The following is an 11,791-nucleotide window of genomic DNA, read 5'->3' as shown; positions in this document are numbered from 1 at the left end:
CTGCACGTGGCGTTTGTTAGTTGTCAGTTACTACAGTGTTTACAATAGGTCAGCGAAAATCATTTTAAAAATCATTAAGACGTTACTCTGCAATTGTCAAACATACATATCTTACCTTCTGGACATTCAAGGCCTATGACTTTCACGTGGAAACCTTTTTTGTAGGCACTGTGTGGATACGACCTTCACCTTGCCTCCCTAAATATGATAGAATAGCAGCTAATTGAAGGCGGTTGAACCGCAAGCCGTAAATCAAGAACCATCAAGAAGAAAAACGTCTTCATCATAATTACGTATCTTGCCATTATGGACCGCGAGGACCCGGTTGGACCACCCAAAGCCGTGCTTTCTCCCCCGGTTGCTTCGCCGACAATAGCGGGCCACTCGAGGCTGTCACGCTCTGAAAGGCATGAATGGGCGCCAGCGAGGGCCAGTGTGCCGCTGGAAAGACGACGGGACGGAACGGTGCAGCTGGGCGAGCGTTTGGGAGAGTTTCCCAAGCCTCAATATTTTCAAAAACAGCTTCCCACCTTTTGTTATTCAGCAACATGTTTTCGTCCGCTCGGTTCTTTTAACCTCGTTGCCTTTTCAGCGGACGTCGTTTAGCACCGGTCAACTTGGTCCAACTTTTCCTTGTGAAGCTTTTTCCAGTACTGACATTAGCGTAACAACTAGGCGTAAATTAGGTTGTAAAAGCTCTATTTAAACTTCATTCGTACTGCGAAAACGGAATGTAGGCAAATGCAGAAATGACTCAGTCTAGAGCCAAAGAGTCGATACACAGACATTTTAATGCTTTATTTTAAAATGTATTTTAAAATTATTTTCTTGTGCTTTGTTTTAAAATATTGATACATCTAACGCTACACAAAATCTGGATTGAGAGAAGTAATTAAAAAACAAACTCCATGTTGATATTTTCACTTCTGCATGAAAAATAACCTCGGCAGGCGTCAGGGCTAGCAGTTCCATTTAGTGCGTCACCCTGCTTCGGTTCCCGTGTTTTAAAGCACTGTGGAATCAAACTACAGAGCTTGATTCACCTCAGATGGCCCCATCCTTCTGGCATATCTCTGTAAAGCGCAAGGTTTTTTTCCAAGGGAAAAAAAGAGATGATATCAAATAAATAAATAAATAAATAAATAAATAAATAAATAAATAGATAAAATTCCTAAATAATCTGGCTTTATATAAACTAAATAAAACTCATACAGAACCATTAGACACACCACTAACAGCAGATGAACTCAAGAGTGCTGTTTATTCATTATCAAACCATACAGCTCCTGGCCTGGATGGCTACCCAACTGAATTCTATAAGCCTTTCTGGACAACTATTTCACCATTATTTATTAGAATGATAACATCTTAAAACAGTCTTTCCCAATTCCAACACATATGAATATAGCCTTTATTTTTGCACTATTAAATCTAAACCAAACACCATCTGAATGAATAAAACCAAACTGGTATCAGCAATGTCATCTTTCATTCATACAGGTCAAAGAGGCTTCATCAAATGCGGACACTCAATCCAACATCACATTGTTTATTCAACCTTATTATCATATCTTAAAAAATCATAAAAACACAGTGGTTGCATCTCTAGGTGCAGAAAAAAAATGATTTGAAAGGTTGTCTGGCAATTCCTTTTTCTAGTACTAGAAAAATGTGTTTTGGAGAGTCATTCATTAACAGGATTAAAATACACTAGTTTATTTACAGCATCAGCCATCACAAATGAGAATGTCAGAAACATACAGGCTGTAATGAGGGGTGAGGCAGGGATGTCCACTCTCTCCACAATTGTTCGCTTCATACACTGAACCCCTAATCTATGCAATAAGACAAAATGATGGCATAACTAGCATTTCAACAAATGAGCACATGCATAAACTATCCCTCTATGCTAAGATCCTTTTTTTTTTTTTGTCAGATTCCCAAAACATCTCTCAAAGCTCACTTTAAGATGATCAGCACCTACTCTACAACATTTGACTACACTACCAACAAGGACAAATCCACGATTATACTAGTAACTAAAAGCTTCAAGGACACTTACTGGGTCTAGTTTTAATACTGGTAATACTGGTAACATACACACACACACACACACACACACACACACACACACATATATATATATATATATATATATATATATATATATATATATATACATATATATACATACATACATACATACATACATACATATATATATATATATATATATATATATATATATATATATACACATACATACATACATACATACATACATATATATATATATATATACATACATACATACATACATACATACATATATATATATATATATATATATATATATATATATATATATATATATATATATATATATATATATATATATATATATATATATATGGCAGTTTATTTAACCTCAAGTTTACACCTATATTAAAAATAATAAAAGTTGATGTATAATGCTGGATGAACCTCTGTCTCTCAGCAAACATATAGCTACAATTATAATGTCTGTATTATCAAAAATCAATTATCTATTCAGAATGGCTCTTGTTCAGTCAATCATCAAATGGTTTAAAACAATTAACAGTTTAATAACCACATTGTACTGGAAGATCCCTTGAATAAAGATGCAGACTTTACAGAATCCCAAACATCAAGGAGGACTAGCTGCATCTCATTGTTACAGTTGTTTCTACAGTTCTTGAAAATACAATCTTTGCCTACAAACAAAATGTATAGACATATTATCCTTTCTTAATATCACTGTTGGTTAATATCACAATCTCTAACCCAACCTGAACTCACCCTGTGGCATCATCCAGATTTTACAATCAACTACATACCTCTTGTAAATACAAAATAACAATACATTACACATTTACACCACCTAATGAAAGATAACACATTCATAACCAGTTCATGTACAGAAATTACACAAAAATGGGCAACATGATGGCTTGCTGGTTAGCATGTTTCCCTCTTAGTACTAGGGTCTTAGGTTTGTGTCCCTATGAGTTTAAGTTTCAATGTTCTTCCTGAGTCTGTGTGGGTTTCTTCTGTGTGTAAATAGGCTGCCACTTCTCATTGGTATTTGTGAGCATATTTTTGAGAAAGGTGCTATATAAACATAACTAATAATAATAAATATAAGAATGTAATAATATCTATAGTATTACCAAATTAAAAGTATATTGAAATCTAAAATAAATTTTAATAATGTTGAAACAACCACCACTCTTTGAAAGCATGAATAAACTCATTCAAGTTTATTAAACTCATCCAAACTCATAAACTCTTCCAAGTTGCATGCCCTTTTTGTAACAAGAGATCCAAAATAGCAGTATAGATATGTTGTAGAAGTTGATATTAAAACAGACATTTTCTGGATTGAAATCTGTAAAAAATATATGTACAATGAGTAGAAACAGAAATATACAACTAATGCAATGTAAAATAATTCATAGAACATAGACCAAAATGCATCTAAAAAAATAAGATATATGTGCACACAATAATCATTGTTGATAATCCTAACATTGTTAATAATGTTCACCAGTCGATTTGTTCTGGAAAGACAACAAAACTCTTACAATACAGCATCCCTCTAACACCAAATCTGTGAAAACCTGGAAACCTATCAAATAGACATACCGCATAATAGAAGATTAACTCTACTTCTCTCCCTAGTTGCCAAAAAAGTCATTCTGAAGAACTGAAAAAATGACAGTCAGGTATCAATCACACAGAGGTTAGGCTTCTTGAAAAAAAACACATTGCACAAGAAAACCACAGCTATTGTTAGAAACCAAATATTTATAACCAGTTCATATAAATATTCTCTCCATTTCTTAATGCTCGAAACATAATAATGTCTTGCTCAACTAAAAATAAACTTGTGCTGTAAAAAAGTCATGAAATTGAAATATAAAGTAGCCCACCAGAATGGCGGTTGGATGTTGTGGGTGGGGGTGGGATGGTGAAGCCATTTGTTTACTGACCTGGGATCAGAGGAAACAAGATACAGTAGAGTCTTACAGAGTATCTCTCATTTTGTCTCATAAGATTTTTTCACCAAAAAATGTGGTAAAACAACAGTTTTCTAAAAAGAATGTCCGCATATTACAATGTATCTAGACTTTCACATACACTTAACACGATTCATTTCTTCCTGTCTCTGAAATCTGTCTATTCATGTGTGAAGAAAAGGTTTCACAGTGGTACAGCAAAAGAATGCAACATGTTGGACTTTCTACTGCTGGTCACCATGGTGCCTTCTTTCTGAGAGAAACAGAACGAAAAGGGGGAGAGTAAGAAGGCAGGAGAGAGGAGAGATTGATAGAAAGAGAAGCTAAATTTAACAAGAGAAACGGGTTATAAACAAACAAGGATTAGACCATTCAAGCTGGTCTTTCAGGTTGTTTGTACGACCTGTAGCCAGATAGTTCTGTTTTCCTACCTTGTCCCACCAGACAGTCCCCAAGAGTCAATTTCAACAAAACAGCAATAATACTGTGTGTGTCAGAAAAAAAACAACAGTGAGCCTTGCATATGTATTGCCTGTATCACTTTTCCTGGGAAAGACTGTGGTGGAGCAGGGTGTGTGAAGAGAGAGCAATGTTAAGGTGTGTGGATTTGTGGGTGTTTGTGTGTGTAAGAAAACAGATGCCATGATGAGGAAAATGCACACCTGAGAGTGTCAGTAACAAAGCAGAATGATCTTTACTGGGAACATGTCTGTGTGTGTGTGTGTGTGTGTGTGTGTCTGGGGGGAGTGTGAGGGTGGGGCAGTGTTATCAGCCAGAGTAAAAGCAGAGGAAGAGACAGCGGTTCTGAATGTGCCGTGTTGAGCCGTGCTGTGACGGGTCGATCAATATCAGTCTGTGCTACAACTGAGCATTTCTACCTAACAGGGCCATTTCTAGAGAGCATCATCAAAAATGAAGAATCCACACCAATACTGTTTATTTTAGTCTATTTTGTTTTTGATAGTAGTAATAGTCTTTATGTCTGTGCTGGCAGTGTTGGTTGTTTATTCACATTTTTAAAATGGCTAACGCTATTTGCACCTAAGTGAAAGTAGCAATCTGTACTGTTTACACCCAGGTGTACACAGCATTATATACTATTTACACACAGGCCTGCATTATTGGCAGTCTGGTCTCAACTGTGATATTCTATTTCCACCCTTGTGTAACTGTGTAATCCTTAAGCACATGTGTTTTATTCATTACTCTTAACCCTTTCGTATTGTCTTATTTTTCTATTCAGTGTGGCCCAAAGGAGGATGGGTCTCTCTTTTGAGCCTTGATTTCTCTTAGAGATTCTTCTTCTTACTCTTGCTTTTTCTTTTTCCTTGTTGAACCTTGCTTCCTCTCCAGTGCTCTTATGGAGTTTTTCCTTGCCACTGCCATGATTGGCTTTCTCATTTCTCAATTTATTTGTTTGCATATGCGCACAAATTATTTTAGTGGTGCATAATATGCTCTGACCACTGCAGTCCTATGAATATCAGATCTTAATCCAACATGTATTTTTGTCTACACCTCATTGATGTAAGCGTTATATTGATTTTTATCCCCTCCAAAATGCAGCTCCTCCATTTACTTGAATTTGTATACAGGCCAGTCTTACCGGAGCAATATGTCGGGCGAATCAATGAGGGAAAACTTATTCGACTGACAGTGGATGCATTTTATACTCATGTGCGGTACATTTTATGTACTTTTTATATACTTTTTTTTAAATATACATACTTTTAGCACATATTATGAATTTATTTTTTTTATGTTTAGATTTTAAATTGATGTTAGCATGAGGGGGAAGAGACGACCTAGCCAGCATTGGATATTTAGATCCAACCAGATATTTTCCGCTTTGATTTTGAATGGACTGCAGTTCAGTATAAATGTGTGCTTTCAACTGCTGTTGTTTTTTCTGGATCATAAGAGGATCAGCACTAGAAAACACAGCTGGTCTCTCTGGATTCACCAGGCAACACGTGTCTGGAAGCAGCATGAGGAACAGACCTATTCTAACAGTGTGACCAAAAAAATCAGTCTGATGACCTGATAGCATGAGGAGGACCCCTGATTGGTGCTGCTGAACACCTTGCTGTTTGTTATGATAGGCCTACTATTCTAGTACTAAAAATATTATGATGAATGACTTACTAATAGCTGATGCAAGTAATTAGTTCTCAAATATTTCCTTAAGAAAGTCTTATTTATTTATTTATTTATTAAGATTTTCTTAAGACACTCTTGTTTTATTATGTAGGATAGAATACATAAAGAATAAAGATTAGGCTATGAGTTGTTCTTTCTTTCAGAAAAAAAGATTTTTGAAGAATAATTATTTACCTTAATTACTAAGTATGATGTTTAGAAAAAAAAAACATCTAAGAATTCCTTTCTCAAAGTACATTTGTGACTCCTGCTGATAGTTACTATATTCAGTCTTGATTGGCTATATGTCCTGGACAGGTATTATTGAATTTGTCCATGTATTTAACATTATTGACAGTACGGTCATGTTTGTGTAATGTGTGTGTAAGTATATAACAAAATTTATAATTGTCATGAAATATCAATGATAAGAAATATTAGCTTGTATACTGATGATATGGAAGAGCTACTAGTTTAAATTCTGCAGGATTTGTGTGTGCATGAACATTTTAAACAAAAGCTAAAATAAATTTTTTTCTGTGTAAATATTCAGATATTTTGCAATTGGGGATTCAGTCAGGAGAACAGCCTTCAGTTACTGAGTCAGGCACAGCACAGTGGCTGGAATTGTAATAGAAGTGGTGGAGGCTATTTGTGTGTTATTGTTGAATGACTTCATGTCTGTTCCAAACATGGAAGACTGGAAAACCACAGGGGTTCTATCATCACTGGAACTTCCCCAGTTGCCTTGGTTCAACTGATGGAAAACTCCTCCCAACTCTGGCACACACTACCACAATTTCAAGGAGACTTTTTCCATTGTTCTTTTGGCTGTGGTTGATGCTGTCATTTCAGTGTGGTTGCCATAAGCCGGTATAGAAGCCTCAAAGAAAACACCTGTGATGGAGGTGTAGATCTGGGGGTCCATGGACATTAACAGTTATGGTAAACTGGGATGTTATGATGCTTTCACGTCATCTCTATTTTGTCACTCGTTTGTTGACTGAGTCCATCATTGCACATTATAGTTCCCTAATTTACACACCCTCGTACCTAGACGTGCCTAATAATCTATTCTCTCTTTCTGCCCAGGTACACCTACCCCTGATGTCATGATGTTACTGAGCCTCAACCAGTCTCAGCTGCCATGGCTCCTTCCACCACCCCCTGATGACATGCACACACCTTTGGTACCAGACTAGGACTTCTAGAAAACTGGACTAGACATTAATTACTTATTTTTAAATGTTATTATTTCTTTCTTTTTCTCTTTCACTATTTATTCTGCTGTCTATATTGTTAATATTGTGGTGAATGTTGTCGGCCCCGCCTTTGAGTCTTGGTTCCTCTCAAGGTTTCTACCTCATGCTCTAGGGGGATTTCCCTTGCCACTGCCGCCCTTTGCTTGCTCCCTGGGGGCTTGGACTCGAACATGTGTAAAGCTGCTTTGTGACAACATCTGTTGTAAAAAGCACTGTATAAATAAACTTGACTTAGATCCCAGAAGTACTGTGGGCAATTACCATATGCCTTTGTGGCAGACAAGCTCTTTCCCCTTTACAGGAACCTGATGCATCCTTTCCATGGCACCAACCTCCCCAGAGAGCAGAGGGTCTTCAACTACTGGTTGTGGAATGTGCCTGTGGCTTCCCAGCAGTTGAGAATGTACAGGTGAGTTATTGGAGTGCCACTGCCAAGTCGCATGTCAAAACTACCTTCATATCACAGAACATTCTTAGGTGCATAAGCCCGAGGAAGGAGCAGAGGGGATCAGATCCTAATCCTGTTCCAGAGTACAGTTGTCATGTGGCTTTTCAGGAGGTATACAGGATGAGGGCCAACAACACAACACCAGAGGCTGTCCGTGTCAGGGCAACGTTCACCAGTTACTTAAATCAACAGGGTGCTGTGTCAAGGCAAAACCACATTTAGTCAGTGCTCTACTCAAAATTCTTTTAAGAGCCACCTACAATTTCCTTGAAGAGCAAAATTTCAAAGTCTGCACAAGCACAAAAAGTGTAATCCTTAAAATAACATTTAATATAACATTTATATTAACCATATCAGAACACCTACTTTAGAATGCAACTGAGGTCCTCCTATATATGAAATGTTCTGATAAAGCTATTCAGATTTTATTTGGCTACATTTCCAAAGTCTTGAAACTGAACAACATCCATTACGAACCCATTATGTGCCTCCAGTTCAGTTACAATTACATGAAAAACTGTGGCTTAAACATTTGTAATTTGTAATACATTAAAAAAGAACATACACTATAATTGGCTTTGTACACAAATATTTAACTGAGCTCTCTGAACATTTAGTACCCATTAAAAGCATTCATTTATATTGCTTTTTAAACTTTTTTTTACTTATTATTATTAATATATTAAGTACAAATTCATCTATTATTCATCTATATTATTAATCTATTATTCTTCCTCTTGCTGTGCTTCAAGAATAAGTGTGTATTTCACACTTCACCTCTGCTCTTTTCGACAGGTAGACTGCTCCTGATCTGCTGCTGGCTGATGTAGCCTCTCTCACCTGGGTGACCCTGCCTGAGTAGATGGGGCAGCATGATGGGGTAAGATGCTGCTTGTTGTCCTGTCTTCCACAAATGGAGCCAGGAACCCTATTGCAGTACTGAACTTCCATGAACTTCTATGGCCGATACGATGAGGCCCAAGCCCCACTGCCGTTCTTTTATTTTTATTTGTGTCTCTTTGACTCTTCTCCATTGTGTATAGCTGATTTCCTCTAAAATAGGAATGTTTTAATCTAAAGAAATATATTTCTTTTTTCTAGCCTATTTAATTCATAGGTTTTTTTGTAAAACGTGGTAGACAATAACGTAATCATACTTAACCATACAGTCTTACTCCAAATCTTTAGTTTGGACTGACTTCAACAAATTTTAATTTCTCTGAATAACAGGCAGATTTAATATGTATCAGATGCATCAGCCTTGCCTCTAATTATATTGTAGTGCTCACTGAAAAACATTTATTGTTATTGCACCAACAGCTCAAGGGCACTTACAATCAAACATGGGCACATATTATTTTAGGCTTTAACATAGACTTAACGGAACAACCTGTTTCCAGGTGGATTATCATCAACTAGCAAATGAGCAGAATATAGGTTATCAAAAGCAAATTTTTCTAATAAAATAACAGGCTATATTAATACTTTTCAAAGTTCACCAGAGACACCAACAATCGCTATAATTCTTCTCCAGGCGATGATGTGTTGATCCAAGTCCCTGCAGTTTAGCAGGGATGGATAAAAAAGGACAGGGAATCCTGAGACAGTGATGATAACATTTTCCTCCATACTCTACTGCCTCTCCTCTCTCCTTTATTTTGTTCAATCTAATATTGAACGGTTCATAAAAAAGCTGTATTGAGTGTATTATTTAAGTAAGTCATGTGTGGTGTTGGTTAAATGTTTGTGTTGTTTAGTTCATTTCTCCAGTAGTTTAGTGCAATTCTGCTTGCTTTTGCTCTGCAAGCTTTGTTAAAGGTTTCACCATTGTTCCTTGAGTAGAAATGTCTTTTGACTCTTCTTCTGTGTCAATGCTACAATGGTAAAAGAAATGGGATGCTACTGTCAAGCTTGAAGAGACTGAGCAGAGCATCAATGAATTTGAAGGTGGATAGCGAAGGCGGCACAATCTGGAGGAAAGGGGGCGTGAGCATCACGTCTGCCCCCTGCCAGGTGAGTCAAGCCAGCCAAAAGTGAAGAGGTTGGCTGGGGAAGAAAGCATAATCAGAAAGCAGCTTCAATGCCTGGCACATATGAATCACAGCTAGGTCCAGGTGTGCTCCCTCACACCACAGCACACCCTATGGTTGGGAAGTAATGACTGCCCAACTCAAGTCATCGGTATGAGTAATCACAGGAGGGAGAAAGTGGCTTCTGGTGATGGTGGAGGGCCTGAGCAGGATACAGAGGTTTTGCCTCTCAACTATCCCAGACGCATGAATACTCAGCCTGGATTTCCTTGTGGCCGTTGAGGCTCTGCTCGACTTGAGGAGGCCTTTGGGGGGGTTCTGCCATGGTAGAGCAGTACCCAAGGGGGGGGGGGGGGGCACGCTCCTGCCGGACCAGGACCTTGTCACGCACTTTCCTCGCTCGCAATCACCTGTCTTCTGACAGGGTACACCTGCATCTCATTGACCTGCACGCTTATTTATACACCCACAGGTTCGGAAGGACGGTGCTGCACATTAGTAGTCGAACCACGCGGCCCTAATGGAGAGACACTACTCCGCTCCTAAGGATCCACTAGACTCGGCAATGCTACTTGGAAAGTATGAATAATAAAGTACTTGTTAATGGAACTTTGCCTGTATCTTCCCCTCTGTCACATTAGTAACATTGAGTTGTTACAGCCCGTGGCAAAAAGGACCATTGAGAGTCTTATACAGATATTTGATTGCCTGAAACATTGAGTATTATTTTTTTTCTTATTGTTTGGAGTCGTAGGGTGGATGCCATGTTCCTTTTTGCTTTGTTGTTGTATTTTTGCTTTTGTGATAAGGAGTTGAGGGAAGAGTGATTGTATTTTCTTTTGTTTTAGGGAAGTTAATGATTGAATCCACTCTAGCAGACTTTGTTTGTTGTGTTGGCATAAAGCCCGCCCTGAAGAAAACACTCCTGTTTAGGTTTAGTTTATGCTGTGTATATATTTTGTATGCGTTTTGTTCCCATATAACAAGAAAATCAACAATACCTCACTGAAAATCCCGCACAGAGTGCGTCTCCATGTTTTTTTTATGTTGTGCCCTTTTGTGGACCTAGATTTGGAGCTCTTGAAAGGTGCAGGTAATATGGTCCTAACATAAATTGGGAGCTCGTCTCCTTGTTTTGGTTTCTGGGTATTTCTGCTTGGCTGTTTTCCTTTTGGTGTGGCGGGGTGCTCGTGGTTTTGGTTTTTACCACGTTTGATGTAGACGCTTTTACCATTGCGCTCTTCTTTGGAGCAGTTTGACATGTGACAGAAGGCAGACTTGTTACTCAATGCTGGTTGTTTCAGTATTGAATTCAGCTGTTTCACTACAAAGGTTGACGTAGGTTGCATACAGTTGGTGGAAAAAGGGGAGTTGCCTGAACGTGTTTGCGCTGTCTTTGGGAGGGTGGGCGGTGCTTTCACATGTGGAGGAAGCGGAAGCGCAAGCAGAAGCGGAAGCCACGGTGGGGCTGCCTAGCAACGCCTAGTCCTTTGACTCCTGTTTCCGACCCTGCCTCGATGACACACTTGAAGGAGTTTGAACTGGAAGGTTCGTGCTCTGGAAGTCCAGGCTGATAAAGAGATAAGGCTGCGGCAGTTGGAGCTGGAAATAAGGTACGCAGAGAGACTGTACCTCGTTTGTCCACGTCCAGTTGGTCGGGTGAGGCCCCTGGCTTCAAAATTATTAGACAAATTAGTCTTGTACCTCAGTTTCGGGAGTCGGAAGTCGATTCCTATTTCGACGCTTTCGAGCATCTAGCTACCACCTTGAAGTGGCCTAGAACAGTACGGACTCCTACTCCAGTGCGCGCTTGTTGGTAAGGCTCAGAAGGTTTTCTCTGCCCATTACCTATTGATAAAAGCCTAGATTATG

General features: G+C 38.4%; 1 protein-coding gene across 1 annotated transcript in view; it reads right to left on the bottom strand.

The window, feature by feature from the left end:
- Positions 1-3,329: 3,329 nt before the first annotated feature.
- The window catches only part of ppm1aa (protein phosphatase, Mg2+/Mn2+ dependent, 1Aa), a 49,262-nt gene continuing 40,800 nt past the window's right edge, over positions 3,330-11,791 (bottom strand). Inside the window, exon 6 of the mRNA XM_081725089.1 lies at positions 3,330-4,013. Within this exon, the coding sequence (XP_081581215.1) occupies positions 3,897-4,013 (117 nt within the window). The 3' untranslated portion in view covers positions 3,330-3,896. The remainder of the gene's footprint in view (positions 4,014-11,791) is intronic.

The sequence above is a fragment of the Electrophorus electricus genome, chromosome 12 (genome assembly GCF_041902795.1).
Source record: "Electrophorus electricus isolate QZ-2024a chromosome 12, ASM4190279v1, whole genome shotgun sequence".
Taxonomy (NCBI): domain Eukaryota; kingdom Metazoa; phylum Chordata; class Actinopteri; order Gymnotiformes; family Gymnotidae; genus Electrophorus; species Electrophorus electricus.
Note: the sequence above shows the minus strand (reverse complement) of the source record. Positions and strands in the feature narration are given on the sequence as shown.